General features: G+C 47.7%; 1 protein-coding gene across 2 annotated transcripts in view; it reads left to right on the forward strand.

Moving 5' to 3' along the window:
• LOC121549001 (DNA polymerase zeta catalytic subunit-like) overlaps positions 1-24,287 on the forward strand; it is a 57,948-nt gene that overhangs the window by 27,446 nt on the left and 6,215 nt on the right. Inside the window, exons 2-22 of one of the 2 annotated variants that reach the window (XM_041860763.2) lie at positions 34-223; positions 608-682; positions 3,418-3,581; positions 5,767-5,902; positions 6,200-6,291; positions 7,378-7,482; positions 10,377-10,461; positions 12,513-12,658; positions 13,159-13,287; positions 13,534-13,768; positions 14,035-14,177; positions 14,287-18,121; positions 18,335-19,221; positions 19,583-19,671; positions 19,976-20,101; positions 20,205-20,397; positions 20,556-20,667; positions 20,961-21,076; positions 23,227-23,345; positions 23,529-23,647; positions 23,884-24,025. In XM_041860763.2, the coding sequence (XP_041716697.2) occupies positions 34-223; positions 608-682; positions 3,418-3,581; positions 5,767-5,902; positions 6,200-6,291; positions 7,378-7,482; positions 10,377-10,461; positions 12,513-12,658; positions 13,159-13,287; positions 13,534-13,768; positions 14,035-14,177; positions 14,287-18,121; positions 18,335-19,221; positions 19,583-19,671; positions 19,976-20,101; positions 20,205-20,397; positions 20,556-20,667; positions 20,961-21,076; positions 23,227-23,345; positions 23,529-23,647; positions 23,884-24,025 (7,238 nt within the window). The other variant, XM_045210251.1, reaches the window with a different exon arrangement.

Genomic DNA, 24,287 nt, shown 5'->3' on the forward strand with positions numbered 1-24,287 from the left:
TCAACCAGACTCTCTCTCTCTATCCTCTCTCAGGTCAGAAGACCTGTCTCCACCTCCATGGCATCTTCCCCTACCTCTATGTGCCCTACGATGGCTACGGACAGCAGGCAGAGCGCTACCTGCGTCAGGTGGCCTTCAGCATCGACAGGGCACTTAACGTGTCCATGGGAAATCCCTCCTCCAACACACAGCACGTCTTCAAGGTGGCACTGGTCTCCGGCATGTAAGTCCCGCTCTTTTAGATAGATCACTGTTCCTTAGTAGGGTCACTCATTACAATGCAGAGGCTCTTTCTCTATTTGTTTTCCCTCACATCCTATTTTCTCACCTCCTTCTCAAACCTCATTGGAGGAGATGACCCAAGGTTCCTCCCCTAGGGCATTCTCCCTCTATGGGTTTTGAGTAGGAGGCGAGGAGAGAAGACACGAGGAATCAAGAAAAGACAAATTGAGAAAGGGACAGAGTCTGAAGGATCACATGTTCATGTTAGAAGGTGAATGGTAGGTGAAGTCTGTACTTAGTATTGTGTTGTTTTCCCAAGAGGTTCTTCTGATGGTGTTCTCTCTCCCCCCCCACCCCCCCCACCCCCCCACCCCCCACTCCACAGGCCTTTTTATGGATACCATGCCAAGGAGAGGAAGTTTATGAAGATCTATCTGTACAATCCTCAGATGGTCAAAAGGTGTGGAGGGTGTTCTACTGTTTTTGCCTTAGCTTGCATTTCTCACCGGTCTGTGTGTTTTGGTTTGAGCTGTAATAGCCTATATCTTAACATTCACCCTGTGTTTCTGTTGTTAGAGAGGGGTATGCTCTCTGTCTGTCTGTAGGCTAGACTGTGTGCACATGACTATGATGCTCATTCTGCTGATATTGATCGACCTGCTTATGTAGTACAGTGCTCTCGCGGTGTGTGTGTTTTAGACAGATTGTGTGTGCGTGTGCGTTGAGACGGAGAGACAGAACGACTGTGTGTGTGAGACAAAGCGAGTACGTGTCTGTTTTGTGTAAGTGTGTGTGTGTGTGGCTGTTATTTAGCTGCTGAAGCCATCAGTCACTGTGAGTGGAGTCGTGCTGCTGCACTGATACTGAGAGAAGGGGCAGAGGAGAGCAAGAGACTGATACGGAGGAAGGAGAGAGAGAGAGAGAGAGAGAGAGACCGAGAGGGAGGGAGGGAGCGAGAGGGAGAGAGCGAGACAGACTAACTGGCACACTGTCTGCTCCCAGCCTGACTGACTGTTATGAGCCCCTGTCTTGTTCCAGATCAATCACTCAATCAATCAGCTCTCTCTCTCCGCTCTGACCTTTAAAGGGGAACTGTCAATGTGATCTACATTATTATTATGGATATAGGACTGACAAAGACTGGCTGGAAGTTTGAAGTTTGAAAAGTACCCCCTAGAAAAATGAATGAAAGCATATCAGCTATGGAATGAATGCCTCTCTGACTCGATCTCAGTTTCTTTTTGGAACACATAGCTTTTTCTGTACGCAAAGTACATTTCTATGAGTAGCATACAATAATATACACTACCGTTCAAAAGTTTGGGGTCCACTTAGAAAGGTCCTTGTTTTCCATGAAAACATACATGAAATTAGTTTGAATAGGAAATATAGCAAAATGCATAGGAAATGTAGTCATTGACAAGGTTAGAAATAATGATTTTTAATGGAAATAATAATTGTGTCCTTCAAACTTTGCTTTCGTCAAAGAATCCCTCATTTGCAGTAATTACGGCCTTGCAGACCTTTGACATTTTAGTTGTCAATTTGTTGAGGTAATCTGAAGAGATTTCACCCCATGATTCCTGAAGCACCTCCCACAAGTTGGATTGGCTTGATGGGCACTTCTTACGTACCATACGGTCAAGCTGCTCCCACAACAGCTCAATAGGGTTGAGATCCGGTGACTGTGCTGGCCACTCCATTATAGACAGAATACCAGCTGACTGCTTCGTCCCTAAATAGTTATTGCATAGTTTGGAGCTGTGCTTTGGGTCATTGTCCTGGTGTAGGAGGAAATTGGCTCCAATCAAGCGCTGTCCACAGGGTATGGCATGGCGTTGCAAAATGGAGTGATAGCCTTCCTTTTTCAAGATCCCTTTTACCCTGTACATATCTCCCACTTTACCACCACCAAAGCCCCCCAGACCATCACATTGCCTCCACCATGCTTGATAGATGGCATCAAGCACTCCTCCAGCATCTTTTCATTTGGTCTGCGTCTCACAAATGTTCTTCTTTGTGATCCGAACACCTCAAACTTTGATTCGTCCATAACACTTTTTTCCAATCTTCCTCTGTCCAGTGTCTGTGTTGTTTTGCCCATCTTAATCTTTTCTTTTTATTAGCCAGTCTGAGATATGGCTTTTTCTTTGCAACTCTGCCTAGAAGGTCAGCATCCCGGAGTCGCCTCTTCACTGTTGACGTTGAGACTGGTGTTTTGCGGGTACTATTTATTTAATGAAGCTGCCAGTTGAGGACTTGTGAGGCGCCTGTTTCTCAAACTAGACACTGTATTTGTCCTCTTGCTCAGTTGTGCACCGGGGCCTCCCACTCCTTTCTATTCTGGTTAGAGCCAGTTTGCGCTGTTCTGTGAATGGACTAGTACACAGCATTGTACGAGATCTTCAGTTTCTTGGCAATTTCTCAGAACAAGAATAGACTGACGAGTTTCTGAAGAAAGTTATTTGTTTCTGGCCATTTTGAGCCTGTAATCTAACCCACAATTGCTGATGCTCTATATATATATATATATATATATATTTTGGGATTTTACCTTTATTTAAGTAGGCAAGTCAGTTAAGAACAAATTCTTATTTACAATGACGGCCTACACCGGCCAAACCCGGACAACGCTGGGCCAATTGTGCGCCGCCCTATGGGACTCCCAATCACGGCCGGTTGTGATACAGCCTGGAATCGAACCAGGGGGTCTGTAGTGACGCCTCAAGCACTGAGATGCAGTGCCTTAGACCGCTGCGCCACTCGGGAGCCAGATACTCATCTAGTCTCAAGAAGGCCAGTTTTATTGCTTCTTTAATCAGCACAACCGTTTTCATCTGTGCTAACATAATTGCAAAAGGGTTTTCTAATGATCAATTAGCCTTTTAAAATTATAAACATGGATTAGCAAACACAACGTGCCATTGGAACACAGGACTGATGGTTGTTGATAATGGGCCTCTGTACGCCTATGTAGATATTCCATTAAAAATCAGCTGTTTCCAGCTACAATAGTGATTTACAACGTTAACAATGTCTACACTGTATTTCGGATCAATTTTATGTTATTTAATGGACAAAAAATTTGCTTTTCTTTTGAAAACAGGGGACATTTCTAAGTGACCCCAAACTTTTGAACGGTAGTGTATATCTTATCTAATGTGAAACACTGTGTGTGTGTGTGTGTGGTTCCAGGGTGTGTGAGCTGTTACAAGGAGGTGCTGTGATGAACAAAAGCTACCAACCCCACGAGGCCCACATCCCCTACCTACTGCAGCTGTTCATCGACTACAACCTGTACGGCATGAACCTCATCAACCTGGGAGCTTTCAAGTTCCGCCGGAGCCAGCAGTGCAAAGGTAAGCGACGGGCAGTAACGGAGTAGGATGCTAGGAACCTTGTCACAAACCTGTGACCTGGCTGGACTTATTCATGTGCCTATGTGGTGGTGTTGTGGGACACAGCTTTTGTCTCCCCCTTTGTCTTTGTCAAACCGTTATGGGTACTGTTAATGTGGTTGAGGGGTGTGCAATATGCCCAGTCTTATCAGGCTAGAGCTATGACTGGGCATACTGGCTCTGTGGGGAGGCTGTATGAGAGGGAGAGCTGCCATGCTTTGTTATGCTGTATTAGTAGTGTTTTTTACATTGGCCTTGAGATGCTTTGGCAGCCTCGCTCTCTCTCTCTCACTCACACACACACACCTTATCCTCCTAATGTATCCTGGTCAGTGTGTCCTTTTGTAAAGAGTGGCTAGCAGATAGCAGATTTACAAAGACCTGGCAGTATAGAAAAGGCTTTCCATAAAAAAGGTGGACTTCTACAAAGATGACACCTCACCAACACACAGAAGAGCTTACAGCAGAAGGGAAGAAAAGAGTGTGAGAAAAGACTGGAAGCAATGGGGTCCGTGGCAGACTAGAGGAATAACTTGGTTCTCCTAGAAGGCCGTAGCATTCTGGAACACTGCAAGCCTGTTATTATTATTATTATTATAATAATAATAATAATAATAATAATATGCCATTTACCACTGTTGTGTCGTCGGCAAACTTAATGATGGTGTTGGAGTCGTGCCTGGCCATGCAGTCATGGGTGAACAGGGAGTACAGGAGGGGACTGAGCAGGCACCCCTGAGGGGCCCCTGTGTTGAGGATCAGTGTGGCAGATGTGTTATAATAATAATATAATATAATATGCCATTTAGCAGACGCTTTTATCCAAAGCGACTTACAGTCATGCGTGCATACATTTTTGTGTATGGGTGGTCCCGGGGATCGAACCCACTACCTTGGCGTTACAAGCGCCATGCTCTACCAGCTGAGCTACAGAGGACTGTTGAACATACCTAACAAAAAGTAATGGTAGACAGAAGATCCAGGATAGAACGCTAGCCCGACCACAGCCCCCTGTCTGTCACCCTATCCAGGAGCCTGAAGCACATTCCTGGTACTGCTGCTCTGCACCTCTTTTTCACTGAGTTGGATAAACACCCTGCCATCAATCTAGAGGAATGAACAGTAAGCGCTTGGATGTGGATCGGTTTACTTCTGACCTGTTGAACTCGTCTGTTCATTGAACTTGCACTGTACACAGCTGTTTAGTATTAATATTACCCCCCACATCACCTCTGCTCACCTCCAGTGAGAATGATCATGTTGAGACTGTAGGGTTGAGGGCCGTGGCGGTCAGATGGACATAGATTCCCTTTTCCTCCCTTCATCCCAGGACATGAACCTGTGAATCACTAGGCCCCTCACAGTAGGAGGGAGAGAGTGGTAGAAAAGGGGAGGTTTCACAGTGGGAGTGGAGGAGCAGGAATGTTTCCCTCAGATCTGATAGTTGAACTTGGCCGTGGCTTCACACTCCTCTACACCCTTTCTCTCCTGCCTGGTGGCTGGGAATAAAGCGGCAGATAGGCCTTTTTCTGTTTGATCTTGACTAAGGCTTACTAAGCGCTAATCCTGGGCCGTGTTGAGCCGAGATGGGACAGGTATCTCCGCTCTGCAGTGCTCTTCATGCCTGAGCGAGTCTCCTGGGCCAGGGGAGGCAGAACCCAGCATGACACTACCACGCATGGAAGGGTTAATGAATAGGCCAGGAAATCCCCCCTGCTTCAGATTAACAGGTTCTTAACAATGTTCACGCAACACTCTCCCCAGACAAAGAGAGGGCCACCTCTGGATTTGACACAATCAATGGAAAATGGGTTGCAAAGAACAAAAAAGTACAAAGGGACTAAAACTCTGATAATAATGTACACCTGTTTATATTCTTCTTTGTATAACACCTAATTGAAAGTGAGTTTGTAATCTGGGATCAAGTGAAGACGATGACAAAAGAACTGGGATTTGAAAAACCTGTTTAGAAAGTTGTGTAGATCCAAATAAATTGGAAATACTGAGCTGGCATGCTTTTCTTTTGCATTTTGCTTTATGTTGAAGACACAATGTCTGTGGTCTGTTTTAGCGCAAAAAGAATCATCAGATTGGCTTCCAACACATGACTTACATGTTTTTGTCTGTGTGTGTGTCTATTAAACAGAGGGGTTTCCCCCAGATCGCCAGGGCTTCAGCAGCAGGCCCAGCACCAGCCCCTTAAAGAGCCCCTATACCTCCAAACTGAGTGACAGTACCCTGGGAGGCACGTTTGTCCGCTGGGAGGAGGATGCCATACCCTGGTGAGCCACACCTGCACAGACAGGCTCCAATTACATGTTGTGGGCCAATACGGTGTTGGGTTTTTAGGTCTTGTTTGTACATGCCTGTTTTTCTGACCACTTTTGATCAGAGCCCTATGTGAATTAGTAAACTCCTGGTGAATAGGGTGTCATTTGAGACTTGCCAACTGTGTGTAATGTGTATCCATGTTGTGTGCTTACCTCTTGCTCTCCGTCTCTCTCTCAATCTGTATTTTCTCCTTCTCCATTTCTCTCCATTCCCCACCCCCCCTATCTCTCTTGCTCTCTCTGATGCAGTTCTCTGGTTCTGGATGTGGAGAAACAGAGCACGTGTGAGCTGGAAGCGGATGCTGTGGCTGTAGACATCCTCAACCGTCTGGAGATAGAGAGTAAGACAACGAGAAACTCAAACAACATCTTTTAGTCATAGATAAAACCGCGAGTCAGACAGTCCGGCAGACACATAAGGAGAGACTAAGGGAAGAGGATGGCTACTGACTCAACTGCTCTGACTACGCAACACAGTTGAGCAATGAAGGCCTTTCTACAGCAAACATGCGTCTCAAATGTCACCCTATTCCCTATAGTGCACTACTTTTGACCAGAGTCCTATAAAAGGAATAGGGTTCCATTTGGGACCCCTGCCTATGTAACACAGATGAGCGACGGAGGCCTTCTCCAGATCAAACAGTGTCTGTCTCTCACCCCACTGCCAGGTTCCTGCTCTCCAGCACATCAGAGCATTAGATCCGTGACCACCCGGCCCAAAACAAACACTGTCCACTCACCCTGTCTCTCTGTAGTGTTGTCTGTCTCAGACCTTCTGTTAGGGGGAGGAAAGAGGGAGGGAGGGAGAGAGAGAAGTGGAAACAGAGGGAGGGAGAGAGAGAAGGGTAAACAGAGGGAGGAGGGAAAGGGAAACGGGGGGTGCAGGATGGAAGAGCAGATTGAACTGGGAACATAAAGCAAAAAGAGAACATTGTGTTAAAAACATGCAGAGTCTCTGTGAATATGCATCTGCCATTAGAATGTGTTCCCAGACCTCAAAATATCTCAATTCAATATGAACTATTTCCACAGCCTTTCTGCTATTCGTGATAAATGTTAGGAACAGAATGACACAGCAGAAACAAAGTGCTTGGATGTGTTTTAGATTAGCTGTGCTCAGAGTACGGCGTGTGGGACACACACACACACACACACATACACTTATCTGGCAGAAAGGGGGGGCACACCAGGGCAGTCCACATATGTGCCTTCAGCAAGTAGATTTTCCATCTGCCCCAAAAACAGAAATACAAACTCTCTGTTGAAAAGTAAACGGTTTGAGGAATGATTCTGATTTTGAGCTCTTGTACAGTTTTGAGTGGTTTGAAACAAAGGCCCTCATTCAACTGACTTGATGGGATAGAGTGGGAAATGCAGAGGCCCTCATTCAACCAACTGATCTATGCTGACACTGTGTGTGTGTTTAGATCAGATTGGCAGGAACCCTGGCTTGCAGGCCATCTGGGAGGATGAGAAGCAGAGACGACGAGAGAAGAACCAGTCATCTCAGATGGAGACGCCACAGTCACAGGGTGAGTGAACCAGTCATCTCAGATGGAGACCCCACAGTCACAGGGTGAGTGAACCAGTCATCTCAGATGGAGACGCCACAGTCACAGGGTGAGTGAACCAGTCATCTCAGATGGAGACGCCACAGTCACAGGGTGAGTGAACCAGTCATCTCAGATGGAGACCCCACAGTCACAGGGTGAGTGAACCAGTCATCTCAGATGGAGACCCCACAGTCACAGGGTGAGTGAACCAGTCATCTCAGAGACCCCACAGTCACAGGGTGAGTGAACCAGTCATCTCAGAGACCCCACAGTCACAGGGTGAGTGACTGACCGCTAAATACATCCTCACAGCCCATTCCTCCGTTAGTCAACACCACAGTCAAACATCTAGCAGGTCTACCTACATGCATATTGACTGAATATAAAGGGAACTGCCAAAATAATGGAAACACAAACATAGTGTCCACGAGCCAGAACAGCTTCAATGCACATTGGCATAGATTTTAAAGTGTCTGGAACTCTATTGGAGGGATAAGACACCATTCTTCCACGAGAAATTCCATAATTTGCCATTTTGTTGACGGTGGTGGGAAAAACGCTTTCTCAGGCAACTCCAGAATCTCCCATAAGTGTTCAATTGAGTTGAGCTCTGGTGACTGAGACCGCCATGGCATATAATTTACATTGTTTTCATGCTCATCTATCCATTCAGTGACCACTTGTGCCCAGTGGATGGGGGCCTTGTCATCCTGGAAGAGACCCCTCACATTAGGATAGAAATGCTTCACCATAGGTTGAAGGTGATCACTGAAAATGGCTGTTTATTTATTGGCATTTGCCTTGCCATCTAAGGGGTTGAGTGGACCTAAACCAGGGTTTTCCAACAGGTAGATCATGAGCTACCAGTAGCTCGCAGCCCGTCTATGAGTAGCTAGCCAGTCATTTTGAAAGTACATGCATTTTTCCAACACAAACTGTCCCGAGCCGACTAGGTGAAAAATCTATCGATGTGCCCTTGAGCAAGGCACTTAACCCTAATTGCTCCTGTAAGTCGCTCTGGATAAGAGCGTCTGCTAAATGACTAAAATGTAAAATGTAATAAACATAAAGCTCACAGCTAATATCGAATCAAAGCCACATTGACATTTTCCCACCCATGGTTAGCCACTATTGTCTTAAAAAGCCAAACGTAACACAATATCTGCCAACTAATTTACAGCAATATTGCCCCGGTCTGTCTGTTTGGAGTGCGCGTTTGTCTCACTCCTTATGTAGCCAGTTAGCGTTGCTATTGATAACGTCTTTTGGGTAGAGTAGATAGAAAGACTTTCCCCCAAAAACCTTCTCAATTAAATGTTAACTGCAAAGTAGGCTTATGATATATAAATTAAAATATATACAGGTTAAAAGTTATGACTAAATGTTCCACCCTTAAATATAGTTGTGAAATGTTCTTGTTTTAAGTATGATTAGTACTTTCTTAGTGGTGACTAATTATTTCACTCTGAAACTGTGTGAGATGTGTTAGTATCTACTACCTGGTAATGTGTGAGTGTAGGACCAGTAAAGATTATGACATTGTGTTACTATTTAGCAATGTGAGTAAGAGTTAGGCCAGACACCAAAGGACATGGATAACTGTCTACAGGCAACTGAGAAACCAAGATAACTGAGGAATTTAGGGAGGAGAGAAACTGTTAGGCTTGGAAGTGTGTGTGTGTGTGTGTGTGTGTGTGTGTGTGTGTGTGTGTGTACTGATGGTCAGGAGAGCAGTTTTAAAGTGGAAAACTACAGCCCGCCTACAGAGAGGAGGGATTTTCGTATGACGTGTGCGTATAAAAATATTGTACGACCATTTTGTGGCAGAATTCTCAATGAATAAACATCTCTGACTATGCAGATCGGGACTCTGTCCGTTTCTTCATTTTGGGAGATGCACAGAGACACTGAAATAGTTTGTTAAATAATTCACATAACAGCTTACCTGACATAACTATAAATCATGATTATTTGTTTAATTTGGGTGCCCGTTGTTTTGCTAACTCTGCCATGACATGCTCTGCAGCAGTAGGCCTAACAGCAGAAACATCGCTAGACAGACACATTCCTCTCTTGCTAGATGCAATTCAAGGGGAATTACACTTTTTCCAGACCTAATATTTTTTATTTTGGTGTGATTTAAGCATTGACATGGACTCAGAACATCAATTTGTGTTGTTACTCTATGGATAGTTGTAATATTGAGTAGAAAACATAAAAAAATGTAACAGAGAGAACCAAATATAATTTTATGGGGCCTGTCATGCCAAATACTGTTTATTAACCATTTATTTTACCAGATATATTGACAGAAAACACATCTCTTATATACCAAAGACCCGGGGAAGAGTTGCAGAACAAAGAGTAGCTTGGGTTATGTTTAATTTTTTCAAAGTAGCTCTCTTGCTCGAAAAAGTTGGAGACTCCTGACCTAAACCATGCCAGGAAAATGCACCCCACACCACAACAGAACCACCAGAACCCTAATTTACTCAAGTGTTTCTATCATTGTTGCAGTTACCTGTAGGTCTATACCAGTGGAGGCTGCTGAGGTGAGGACGGCTCATAATAATGGCTGGAATGGAAAGGCATCAAACACATGGAAACCACGTTTGATGTATTCGATACCATTCCACCTATTCCGCTCCAGCCATTAGCATGAGCCCATCCTCCCCAATTAAGGTGCCACCAACCTCCAATGGTCTATGCCCCATATTATGTGCCATCTGCTTGTTGGAACATGCTCAAGGTGAGCTGAGGTAATTAATAATCTAGGATTGTCTCTGTCATGAATCTTACTGCCGTCCCATGTGCATCACACATACATCAAAGTGTAAGAATTGAACCTCTGCCTGCGTTTGATGCTCCTCCAGATCGTGGGTTTGTCGCCTCGACGGAGAGCGAGAGAATCTTCATGAAGAGATTCAAGGAGATCCTGAAGGAAAATGAGTTTGATGTGTAAGTACCAACTTTCACCTTCAAGCGTGCTGTCTTTAAGCGGGGGAATGGCTCACCGTGGAGTTTCCCACAGTCTTTAGGGTAACTTGACTGTTAGTCATCGTCGGACAAACAGTTGCTCCACATTGCGTAAGTGGATGGCTGTGCTTTGTTTGGTTTTGGAAGTTTAGAGAGGGTGCGGCAGGGGTGGTCTTTGAGAGTAAACATCTGCTGCTTTCAAGACAAGATGTCTACCGCCGGAGAACACATAAGTTGCGTTTCGAGAGAATCTACATCTGGTCTGTCTTTCATTCTTTATGTTAAAACGGCTACTTATCTTCCCCATACCCTTTTGGTTAGTGTATTACTGTCTTTGTCTATATGAGATGGTGACTGCATGCCTCTTCCTGGTTCATCTCAAAACCGTCAGTGGCTGGGCCAGAGAGGAGGATGGAGGGAGGGAGGGGGTTAGTCAAGGGTTGATGGGGCCATTGCTGTCTAATATCCCAGGGCTCTCCCTGCTCCCCCTCCTTGCTGAGCAGAAAGAATTTCCTGTTATAAATAAAAGTACAGTTGGCCCGGTGTGTGCTGTTACATCAGGCCCAGATGGCTCCTACTCACAAAGCTAAGTTGATACCAATGGGAAGAAAGCAGGGGAGGAGAGTGAAACGGCTCTATCAAAGGCAAGGCCAGGCCAGTATGGGAGCAGTTTGGGCCCTGGCACAGGAACCCGTTTCCTCTCACGTGATGGAGCTGTGGCTTGGCAGCACTGTGCCACACACACACCCACACCCAGATGACAACTCTCACTGGCTGGCGTGCTCTCTCTCTCTGTCTCTGTGTCTCTCTCTCTCTCTCGCTCTCTCTCTGTCTCTCTCTGTCTCTCTCGCTCTGTCTGTCTGTGTGTCTCTCTGTCTGTCTCTGTGTCTGTCTGTCTGTCTCTGTGTCTCTGTCTGTCTCTGTCTGTCTGTGTCTCTGTCTGTCTGTCTGTCTCTCTCTCTCTCTCTCTCTCTCTCTCTCTCTCTCTGTCTCTCTCTCTCTCTCTCTGTCTCTCTCTCTGTGTCTCTGTCTGTCTGTCTCTCTCTGTCTGGCTCGCTCGCTCGCTCTCTGTCTGTGTCTGTCTGTCTCTCTGTCTGTCTCTCTGTCTCTGTCTCTCTGTCTCTTGTACGTCTAAAGGTTTCCACTACTCTCTTATGTACTTTTTAAAAAGCTATTATTTAGTTGCTTTCTTGCTCACCTCTCTCTCTCTCTCTGATTGTTACCAGGCAGGCAGGCAGGCAGGCAGGCTGTACTGTACTATACTGTAGTAAGTACAGCAGAGCAGAGATGGCGGAGGAGAGGAGGCGGAGTTGGGAGCTGAAATGTTTTAATCGCTGCAGGAATCTCCTGGCACCTGCTGGGCTCCCCCCTTTAGCCACCAAAGTCATTAGCAACGAGACTAATTAACACAGATTGAGACAGTCGTGCGCACACAGGCCCGTCTCTGGAGCCACTCTGCTCTCCTTCATCCGCCCACAATATGAAATAAGACATACAGAATAGAATATTAAATTATTGTTTGGGGGGGGAAAGGAACTAGTACCTTCATTGCTTGTTCCACCTTGCATATTTTTCAATATTTTGTTGAGTTGATAAGTAGTGAGTTGCTAAGCAATGCAGGGGTGCAGCACGGGACAAAGCGGATGGCAGAACCTGATAGGCAGAGGCATCTGGAGGAGAGCCCAAAGTACTGCTGGCCATCTGCCAGCTTTCCATTCATACCTCCTACACACACACTCTCTCTCTCTCTCTCTCTGTGTGTCTGTCTCTCTTTCTCTCTATCACACACACACTCTTGTCTCTCTCTTTTCTGTCTCTCGCACTCGTTCTCCTTCTCTCTCACTCTCACACACACACACACACACACACACACTGCAGCCATATCTCCTGATTAAGACAATAAGGAATGCTAATAAAACATGACTGCTGCAGCGTGTGGTCCCAGGGACCCCATCTATGACTCAAGTAATAACCTTAGCAATGACATGCCCACTACAGTCTCCCTTTGAACTGTCTTATCCCTCTTTAAATAGGACTCAGTCTGGGTCTGTGGATGACACGGCAGAGGAGCAGGATCAATCCCCAGCTGAACTGTCTCTACACCCTGATGTCCTGACACCAGAGCTGCTGCAGTGTTCACCAGCCAACCTGGTAGAGGTGCATAGAGACTCCCAGACAGGTGAGAGCAAAGCGTCTCCGTCTGCCCACTGGCCCTCTGCCAGTCTAGACAGTAAGGGGGATGTGACATCAATATTCATCCCAGTTCTCCCAACCGACTGGCCCTCTGCTAGTCTGTCTGAATGCCAGAGAAGGTGGATCGACATTCGTCCTAATTATATCCTATCACTCCGACTGTGACTGAATTTCAAGTGTTGATCTACATTAGCCTAATCTTCTCGCTCAGTCTGCCAAGTCTCCCGTTGGACCAATGGAAATGCTAGGGAAGCAAGGCGACTGGCACACACAGAGACAGAATGGAGTACGTCTGGGCCTCATGCTGAACCACTCACTGTTCTGTGTCCCAAATGGCACCCTATTCCCTATACAGTGTACTACTTTTGACCAGGGCCCCATAGGGCTCTAGTCAAAAGTAGTGCCCTATGTAGGGAATAGGCTGCTATTTGGGACTCGTGCACTCTGTTTCTCAGTAATGATAACCTCCTCTCTCCCTCCACTCAGACACTAAAAGAAGCCGTGGTAAAGACCAGGAGGAGGCCATTGTGGATGAGGAGGCCATTCTGAGTCTGTTGGAGAGCAGTCAGACCTTCCTCCCCCTCTCCCATAAATCCAACCACTCACCCATACTAGGTAGGCAAACATACTGCAATGGTGTTCATTTGGAGTTTATCCTACTGATCTTATGGCATTTTTAAAAATCTGCTTTTAATCAACATGTTGTTTATATAGCATCGCCAATGCCAGGTATTTTTTTCCTGACCACATGACCTGACCAGGATAAACTCTGGGCCCTAGTTATAACTCCAGGCCATAAGCAGAGCATCCAAGTCTGGAGTTGAGTGACCTCTGAGGGGTTTCTGTGTGTGTGTGTTGCAGACAGCAGCCAGGACCATGCCATGGTGGACCTGCTGGCAGGCCTGGAGGATGATGGGTATCGGGCGGCCCCTATGAGGCAGAACTCCCAGCATTCCCTGCCCGGGGGAGGGAGTGCTCACTACAACAGTGACGATGAGGAGGAGGGGCCAGAGCTAGAGAGGGAGGAGGCAGAACTCAGTCTGATGATGTCACAGAGATGGGACAGCGACCTTGCAGAACAGTCTTCTAGACGGAGGTGACTAATTTCTTATTTTCTTTCTTTACCTTGTACTTCTTTGCCTTGCTCAATATTAACTTATTAATTATGAGTTTCATATTAACTCAATAAAAACACCTAATTACATAATTCTTCTTGTTTCTTGTGTTGTCACTGAATTCACATAATGGTAAACAGTAAACACTTTTTGCAGTCAGATGAAGGTCACCTGCAGTGAGCCGTGACTGAATAGTTTAAGCGATGCCTCATTGTTAAATCAATGTCTCTGTTATCTCCCTCCGTAGACCTGGTGTGACGGATGCAGAAGAGAGCTTCAGTGACGAGCCCCAGGACTCCTCAGATGAGGAGATGGAATGGAGCGGGAACAACTCTCTCTTTGCCAACCTGTCCATTCCTCAGCTGGATGGTGCTGCGGATGAGAACAGTGGTGAGTTATAAGAACATAATATAGATGATAAACTACAGATAAGACATATCTCATTGACTCCTGCCTTACATTCCTGTCACGGTATTGAGATGTTTTATTTCCTCTGTAGATTCATCGGTAACGGACAAAGGCTCCAGGACCCACTCGTCCCTCACCGTCACCGATAAGATCCTGGGGAAGAGGAACCCCTTTCCTGGGGAGACAGTCCACCTGGAGCCCCCGTCTTCAGCTAAGATCCTCCTAGACTGCAAACACCCGGAGCACCGGCAGGCCCTCTCACAGGACACTGAGGACGCAGCTGATAAGCACTTCCTCTCCCTCAGCCAAGACAGTCATGAGTGCTCCACAGGGTTCAAGGTGAATAAAGAGATACCTTACATCCAGCCGGTCAAACACCCCATCCCCTGCAACATCGCCAACCAGGTCGAGGTCTCTCAGATCTGTGTGGACAAAATGGACGTCGTTCGGCCTCTGTACACCTACGAGAAGAAAAAGACGATGGCTCTGGATGAGTCGGATCTGGACGTCTTTCCGTTCGGCAACGGGAAAATCACCCAGAGCAGGAAGAAGTACAGCAGCATCAAGAATGTGGAGAAGAATCGCCTGTCCATCCTGCAGAACCACAGGAGCTTCTCCCTGTGTTACTCTGAGCTGAGGAACTGCCCCAGCAAGACTGATCTGGAGCTGGGTCAGAAAGACTGTAAAAGCCCCATACCAAGGAACAGTATAACCCCAGCCCCCTGCCCCATAGAAGAGAATGAGCTCCTGGCCTCGCAGGAGCGTGAGATGGGCCAGGGCAGCGAGGAGGGGGACATGGGCGAGCTGAAGATCCGGTACGAGGACTATCAGGAGAACAAGACTGAGAGGACCATAGTAGCCCAGCAGGAGGCGCACTACAAGTTCTTCCCCAGTGTCATTCTCTCCAACTGCCTTACCAGGCCCGCCAAGAAGGTTGTGGGCAACAAGCTGACCGACGGCTGCGCTAAGCTAGAGCAGGCAGAGCCACGCAAGTCCAGGCTAAAGCTGGGCAAGAGGAGGTCTGCTGCAGCAGCCCAGAAAGCTAAGGCGAACGCTGTGGAAAGCCTAGCCTCTGACAGCCAAGTGGGCATGGCCTTAACGTCCATCATGCCTGCCTGTCCTAAGAGCACGGACACTGACGAGAAGCCAGTAACAGTGGCAAAATCAGTCGTAGAGGAAACTGGACCCACAGAACCACTCCCAGAATCGCCTGCCCCTTCCCCTGCCCTGGCCCCTACCCCTCTACCAGCCCCTGTCGTGTCCCCTACACCGGCCCCAGTCCCTGCCATTCCCACTAAGGCATCTGAGGAGTGCAGGTTGGCCCCACTGCCTGAGCTCCCTGTTAAAGTGACCTGCACCAAAGCATCAGGTCTGCCTGGCAGCAAGTACACCCTGAGGGCCAAGCGCAAGATGAGCTACGACAGCAGCGAGGACGGGGAACACTCGGGCGCCTCTCGCGTGAAACACCCTCTGGCCCTCCGAGACAACTATGTCCGCTTCAAAGACAACTATATCCTCAGCACGCAGGAACTCAAGTATCAGAAACGACGGAAGATGTCCAGAAAGGAGCCAAGGGAGCCACCCATCATCATCAAGTACATCATCATCAACCGGTTTAAGGGCCAGAAGAACATGTTGGTGAAGATGGCCAAGGTGAGTGCTGAGGAGCAGCGGGTGGTGCTCACACCAGACAAACTGGAGACGTATACTAAAATGGCCCCCCTCAAGACCTTCTGGCCTAAGGTTCCAGAGTCTTGTGCAGTCAAGTTTCCTCTCAGTGAGCCCAAGCCTAATAAGAAACAGCCCAAACGAAAAGTTAAGGTCAACACCACCACCACTAAGAAAACGGTCAGCAGCCCTCCCAAACCTCGAGTCAGAGTCAGGCAGGGGGGTGAGAGGCCTAGAAGGACTAGAGGCCTTAGAAAAGCCTTGACTCTGCCCTCTCTGCCATGCCCGCAGCCATGTTACTGTGAACTGGCCGATGACCACACCACGGAGTACTCTGATGTGATGGTGGAGTTGGGTTATCTATCTGAGAGATCCCCTAGCCCCACTGATTCAACCCCACCCCGATGTTGGTCCCCCAGTGACCCCCTTATGGAAGCCATGTCCTCTGATGGGTTGATGAACCCATTAAATGATCCCTGTCTCAGTTCTGTGTGTCAGGAAACCCCCCCAGCGTCCTTAGGCCGAGGTGTGCGGAACCGAAGCCGGGCTGCTAAACCTAGCAGCCCAAGAAGACGGACTAAGTCTGCTAATAAGCTTTCGGAGGAAGTCAAAAAGGAGAGCGCATCGAGAAGGAAAAGTACTAATGGGACTCCAAGGAGGAGAAAGAAAGATCTAGAAACAGTTGATGGGACTAGTGTGGGTAGTGACTCTACTAACACCACCACAAGAACACGGAGGCCTCGTAGGAAGAAGCAGGCTGAAGAGCCTGAACAGCCCCCTGTAAGAAGCAGAGACTGTGACAGTTCCCAGCTCCTTTTCCCAGAGGATGAGCTGCCTCCTACTGAATCCTCCTCAAAGGCCATACCACCCGTTCAGCAGCCAGCTAACAAAACCAACCAGATCATTGATGGCTCCCAGGGGGTCGCTGGCTCTAAATCCCTGTCCCAGTTCTCCCAGTTCATTGAACCAAAGTCTGAAGACTATGAGACGTCCATCATGGAGGTGAACCAAAGCTTTGCTCTCGAACTCTTCCAAACGCAGCCAGGCCAACTGCAGGGTTGTGCTGTGAAGGCAGAGACTGCAGTTGATGAGTGCACACCCCCTCAGGTGAAATCCCCCATGGTGGGGAAAAGTAAGGGCGCCCCCAAAGCAGGGTCCCCCCACTCAGGCCTTAGGAACGGGGAGACCCTACCTGAGGATACCTCTGGCCTGGCTGTTCTGAAGAAGCTCCTGCAGAAGAGGCAGCAGAGAGGCAGTCAGTGCCTCCCAACCCTGACAGTAGGCACAGATATCTCCTCCTCCACTACAACACAGCCCCCTGGCCCCACACCAGACCCTGCTGCAGCCAAGCCATCAAGAGCCAGGAGAACTCCGTCAGCCACCCCACGGAAACCCCGGGCCCCAAGAACTACAACTCCCAAGGAGAGGAAGCCCAGAAGCAGGAAGGGTAAGGCAAACTCTCAGCCAGAGTTACCTGTGAAGCAGGAGCCACCTATGTCAGACGACAGCCCAGTGTTCCTGTCAGACCCAGGCCTGGACAGCTGCTACTCTATAGAGGACAGCCTCTCCCCAGAGCTCCCACACAACTACAACTTCGACATCAACGCTATCGGCATTGGCAGCCAGGCAGAGTTCTCCAGCCTGTACATGGGCAGCCAGTTTGTTCTGACTGACAAGAACCTGCCTCAGAAGTTCCTGAGTGACATCACCCAGGAGGCCGTCCCTGCACTGCAACGAAGCTTGTCTGGACCTCTGAGTCCTGACCTCTTTGACAAGCCAGAAAACGGCGAATCTGTCTCCAACCATCTATCTTCTCTGGATTCTGAGAGGTTACTGAGGAGCAGAGAGTGGGGAACGTCTCTAGGCAAACTCCACGGCCTCAGCCACTTCCAGGGCTTTCACTGTGAGAGGAAAGAACTGTTGTTCTCTGCCTTCGACCCCGTCTTACCGCTGCCTTTGAGCTCCGCGTCTTTCGCAGACAACGAAGGATCACCGACTGGAGACCTACTGGAGGGGAACGATGCTTTGGCGTCGACCACAGCCAGTAGTTCTCCACGCTCAGTAAGCTCTATATCCCAGGTGAAGACCAGCAGCCAGGTCCTCAGGGGGACAGGTGGGGGAGCCCACATCCTCAAGCCCCTCATGTCCCCTCCCAACCGGGACGAGATCCTCACCACCCTCCTGGACCTGGAGATGTCTGAGGCCACCTTTCAGGAACCCTTCTGCAGTAATCCCTCAGATGCCCCAGGGAAACCCAGGTAAGACCTCTAAACTCGCGGGATTATTTGATTTGATTTACTTTAAAAGCACTTTATGACAACTACTGATGTGAAAAGGGCTTTATAAATAAATGTGATTGATTCAAGGGTTAAATGCTACACACAATAAATGTATATGACTGATGAGGCTGTGGTGAGGCATGATGTTGTGAATCATTCAATCATTAATGCCCATTTTATCATCTTTTCCAGGGAGGTTGGTGGGCGTAAATTGACGGTGGAGACCAGGTTGGCCAAGGAGCTGGCTGAGTTCAACGGGGACCTATCCCTGGAGGGGCTACAGTTCTGGAAGACAGCCTTCTCCGCAATGACCCGACCTGGCTCCTCTCACACCCTGGGAGCAGAGGCCACCAGAGACCAGGCCCAGCTCAGCTCCTCCTCAGCCGGGGACCAGAAGGTCATCCTGCTGCCTTGCAGGAGCGCCCCCAGCCGCGAACGCGTCCAGCTATGGCTGGAGGCCAGGAAACAGTATGAGCATCTGCAGAGGGGCAGGAGAGACATGGGAGCACTGGAGAGGGGAAGGTTAGAACAGATAAGAGAAGAGCAGCAAACAGACAGGACTGAACAGCCCACTCTGTTCCATTGTCCAGCATTGAAGGACGAGGAGGGGTTTGAGAAACCCTCTGATATCAGGACTCAGACGGAGAGGAGGGACAATCTCTCTCTACATATATCACCTGTTGAGGGGGTGGAAACTCAGGACAGCCCCAGAGTGAAGCCTGTATCAGACATTAACACCAGAGACCCTGAGGAGGAGGGGGAGTACTACGGTAAATCCATCTCTCCAGACTCACCAGACCTGCCGCCCTGGCAGCAACCCAGCCCCTCAGGACTAGACGGAGTAGAGGGGGAGAGGAGAGGGTCAGATCTAGGGTCACCCTTGTCTCCCAGGCTCTGCACCTCACCAGAGAGGAGAGAGGAGAAGCACTTCCTCAGTCCCTCTCCCTTACATTCAATGAAGAGCCAGGGGGACAGGGAGAGGACCAGCCCCCACCTTCAGCTCCACAGCACCCCAATCCTCAGGAGACGCAGATGCAGGGGCGAGTCGGAACCTGTGTGTAGCACCCCTGTGACTGAAGGTAAGCCCCATCATTCTCCGGCCGCAGGCTATTAGCAGCTATCACGCTTCATCCTGCCTCGGCGGCTAACTCTAACTCAGACCATGGGAAATGACAATAGCGATAGAATCCGCTATCCTTCCGCTTTTCTTTACTCCAACTTTCTTTCCTCGGTGTGAAATTTTTATGGCTGCTATTAATGATTGCATAATTGACTAATCAAGCGTACCAGAATTGTTAAGCTGTCACAGTCATTTATTGAATTAGCTTTATTAGGAGGAAGCCGTCTGCATGCAGTTGTTTTTTCCTCTGGAATGTCATTATGCATCGCACCACCCCACCGGCAACCTTAACTCATTTGGGGGTTTCTGTTCAATCCCAGAAGCGGAGTCCACATCTCAGAGACTGCAGCACAGGAGAGGGGAACACACAGACACCCTGAGGAGAGTGCTATTGACCACACAGATGAAGGTCAGGACAAACACCGAGAATTTAAGCTCCTGCTCATTTAGGCCGTTCACTCCAAAAAGCCTCTTTTATATGTTGTCCTCTATACCCTGATGAGTAATGTATGGTTTCAGAAGATTGATGAAGAGCATCAGACAAGTAAATAACCCAAGACATATTACAGATTTAGCTTTGATCATTTGAATCAGTCTGTCATTTTTTTTTTTTTTATCCATGAATGACTTTTAGCATTTACTTAATCTGCCCGGATACACTGTTCTCTCTTTAATGTTATGTGAACATGCTTCCCCTCTTCCTCAATCCCCAGAACCAGTTTGCTGCTTTGAACGTTACAAAGAAAGACAACTCTCAGATCGAGGGCCCCAGTATCAGCAACTCATACGGCTTCAAAGTCAGCATGCAGAACCTCCAGGACGCTAAAGCCCTGCACGAGGTGAGACACACACGCACGCACACACACAGAAGCACACACACACACACACACACACCATAGTGTTACAGATGGAATGTGACATGCTTTTCTCTTTCATCTGTAGGTGCAGCACCTGACGTTGATGAGCATGGAGCTTCACGCGCGGACCCGGCGGGACTTGGAACCCGACCCCGAGTTTGACCCCATATGTGCCTTATTCTACTGCTTCAGCTCTGACACACCTCTACTGGACTCAGACAAGACCCAGCTGACTGGGGCCATCGTGGTGGACAAGGACTGCCAGGAGAGTGGCCAAGGTGATGGGTCACTCCCTCAGTCCCTCCTGCCATGCTGTGGATGGATGGACCACACTTGTCTGACCTAGCTTCAACTATTGTCATTGTGTACATGGTCATTGTGCTTGAATCTGAAAGAACAGCGTTTGTGATGTATCTGTGTGTGTGTGTCCTCCCAGGTGTCAGAGGAACAGTACCCCTGCTGGTCAGATCCGGGGTCTCAGGACTGCAGGTCACCTACGCTGTGGATGAGAAGCAGCTGTTCCAGGAAGTTGTCACTATCATGAGGAGGTACTGTATTGGCTCCTGTGGATTTGACCTTGATCCTTACAAAAGGAGATCTGAAGCACACAGTAGCTTTGTTGGACACCTTATCGGTTGTGAAACATTTCGCTGGGTGTTCATGTTCCCAACACTGACAGCGCATATACAAATTCACAGTTTTTGATTTAAATGTATATTATACATATTCATATCTGTTCCCATTTCTATGTAATCTTCTTTTATTTTCTATATTGTTAAACATGTGTACTGTGGCTCCTTGCGCCAAGTTGTTAACATGAGTCCCTGTTCTGTCGTGGCAGGTTTGACCCAGACATCCTGGTAGGCTATGAGGCCCAGATGCGTTCCTGGGGCTACATCCTCCAGCGGGCATCAGCACTCAGCGTGGACCTGTGCCAGCAGCTCTCCAGGGTGCCAGGTAGGGTGGCACTGACCCTGGACCTCTCTGCTGCCACAACACTGCTTTTATCACTAATAAAAATGGTCTGCTTTGATAGAAGAAGAAGCATAACATTTAGTTAATTTTTGTGTGTAGTTACAGTGCATTCAGAAAGTATTCAGACCCCTTGACTTTTTCCACATTTTGTTACGTTATAGCCTTATTCTAAAATGGATGAAATTGTTTTTTTCCCCTCATCAATCTACACACAATACCCCATAATGTCAAAGCAAAAACAGGTTTTTAGAAATGTTTGCTAATTTATTAAAAATAAAAAAACTGATATCACATTTACATAAGTATTCAGACTCTTTACTCAGTACTTTGTTGAAGCACCTTTGGCAGTGATTACAGCCTCAAGTCTTCTTGGGTATGACTCTACAAGCTTGGCACACCTTTATTTGGGGATTTTCTCCCATTCTTCTCTGCCGATCCTCTGGTTGGATGGGGAGCGTTGCTGCACAGCTATTTTCAGGTCTCTCCAGAGATGTTCGGCCGGGCTCTGGCTGGGCCAATCAAGGACATTCAGAGACTTGTCCCGAAGCCACTCCTGCATTGTCTTGGCTGTGTGCTTAGGGTCGTTGTCCTGTTGGAAAGTGAACCTTCACCCCAGTCTGAGGTCCTGAGCGCTCTGGAGCAAATTTTCATCAAGGATCTCTCTGTACTTTGCTCCATTAATCTTTCCCTCGATCCTGACTGGTCTCCCAGTCCCTGCCGCTGAAAAACATCCCCACAGCATGATGCTGCCACCACCATGCTTCACCGTAGGGATGGTGCCAGGTTTCCTCCAGACGTGATGCTTGGCATTCAGGCCAAAGAGTGCAATCTTAGTTTCATCAGACCAGAGAATCTTGTTTCTCACGGTCTGATAGTCTTTAGGTGCCTTTTGGCAACTCCAAGCGGGCTGTCATGTGCCTTTTTACTGAGGAGTTGCTTCCGTCTGGCCATTACCGTAAAGGCCTGATTGGTGGAGTGCTGCAGAGATGATTGTCCTTCTGGAAGGTTCTCCCATCTCCACAGATGAACTCTAGAGCACTGTCAGAGTGACCATCGGGTTCTTGATCACCTCCCTGACCAAAGCTCTTCTACCCCAATTGCTCAGTTTGGCCGGGCAGCCAGCTCTAGGAAGAGTCTTGGTGGTTCCAAACTTCTTCCATTTAAGAAGGATAGAGGCCACTGTGTTCTTGGACCTTCAATGCTGCAGAAATGTTTTGGTAACCTTCCCCAGATCTGTGCCTTGGCACAATCCTGTCTCGGTGCTCTAACGACAATTCCTTCGACCTCATTGCTTGGTTTTTGCTCTGACATGCACTGTCAACTGTGGGACCTTTTATATGTGCCTTTCCAAATAATGTCCAATCAATTTAATTTACCACAGGTGGACTCCAATCAAGTTGTGGAAACATCTCAAAGATGATCAATGGAAACAGGATGCACCTGAGCTCAATTTCGAGTCTCATAGCAAAGGGTCTGAATACTTATGTAAATAAGGTATTTCTGTTTTTTATACATTTGCAAAAATGTCTAAAAACCTGTTTTCGCTTTGTCATTATGGAGTATTTTATGTAGATTGCTGAGGATTTTTTTTTATTAAATCAATTTTAGAATAAGGCTGTAACGTAAGAAAATGTGGAAAAAGTCAAGGGGTCTGAACACTTTCCGAAGGCACTGTATACATTTGGTGGCACTGAACCTGGCCCTTTATGCTGCCACAACACTGCTCCCTCACTCCTTTTAGCTCCTGTAAAACTGGTCTGAATAAGCACCTCTCCTAAAGGAAGCCGTGGCACGTAGCGAATCCACAGCTTGAGAGCTTGTTTATTGAGAGTGTAGATATTTCTCTGTGATTGAGCAAAATTAATTATAAGTGGATCATTGTGTCTGGTAGTGTGGGAGTGCTGTGTTTTAAATCGGATTTAAAATGCTGCGCGTGTTAGTGTATTTATGCTCCACTCAGTATATTCAAATAATATTGGCTCTCATACAGAAAGGTCAAGCAGGTTTCTCCCTGACATTCTACTGCTGTACAGCCAGCCATTCCGTCCAGGTCAAAGGAGAATGGAGCTAGATGTCTCGTGTCGTCTCGCTGCTCCTCCGTGGGTGTAGTAACGTCTGTCTGTTGTCCTCAGGTGACGCCAAGGAGAACCGTTTCGCTGCAGAGAGGGATGAGTACGGAGCAGACACCATGACAGAGATACACATCATCGGGCGCATCGTCATCAACCTGTGGAGAATCATGAAGACTGAGGTAACTGCTGCTGCAGACATCATCAATCACTTAGAATCAATGCTGCCAACCTTTCCACCGTATCATTTTGTTTGTTTCCCTTTTATAAAAAAAAGAAAAAACGGTGTATAGCTGCAGATCATTTGTTTTCTCATGTTTGTTTCTGAGGTCATTTGTACGAGTGTATTTCATTGTTTTTTCCAGGTGACGTTGAACAACTACAGTTTTGAGAATGTGGCCTTCCACGTCCTACACCAGCGCTTCCCCCTGTACAGCCCCCGCACCCTGTCGGACTGGTTCGACCACAACACTGACCTGTACAGGTGGGCACCACCCCATCCTGCTACTGGATACATTCACACCCACCCACCTACCTGGCTGCTCTCTTTCATTGTGCTCACATTATAACCATCGTCACTCTGTTTTGTGATCAACTCTTTATTGGTTTTGCATACCAATTCAGTTGAAACTGAGACAAGACGATAAAAGGGGTAATTACATTTGCAGTACCTTTTGATTTCCTGTATGAAGTTGACTCAGACTGTTGTGTGCCTGCCAGGTGGAAGATGGTGGACCATTATGTGAGCCGGGTGGGTGGCACCATGCAGCTGCTCCAGCAGCGTGACATCATCGGCAGGACCAGCGAGCTGGCCAGGGTGTTCGGGATCCAGTTCTACCACGTGCTCACAAGAGGATCCCAGGTCAGGAACCCACCGGATCTCAGAAATGTTGGGTTATTAGCTGTGACGTGGATTGGCACACTGTGTTGATGTAATGTTTAGTTACAGGTACAACATTTTATGGTGTTTCACTCACTGTCTAATTTTGTGTCTTATATGGTTTGTTGTTTGACCACTGCCTTTCAACTATAAGAGGAATTAAGAAGGCACATCAGGACTGTTGAAGTCCAGGATGAGTTTATCTGTCTGGCTCACCTCTATCTCCTCATGTGGTAGACTAGAA

This window comes from Coregonus clupeaformis, chromosome 33 (assembly GCF_020615455.1).
Source record: "Coregonus clupeaformis isolate EN_2021a chromosome 33, ASM2061545v1, whole genome shotgun sequence".
Taxonomy (NCBI): Eukaryota; Metazoa; Chordata; class Actinopteri; order Salmoniformes; family Salmonidae; genus Coregonus; species Coregonus clupeaformis.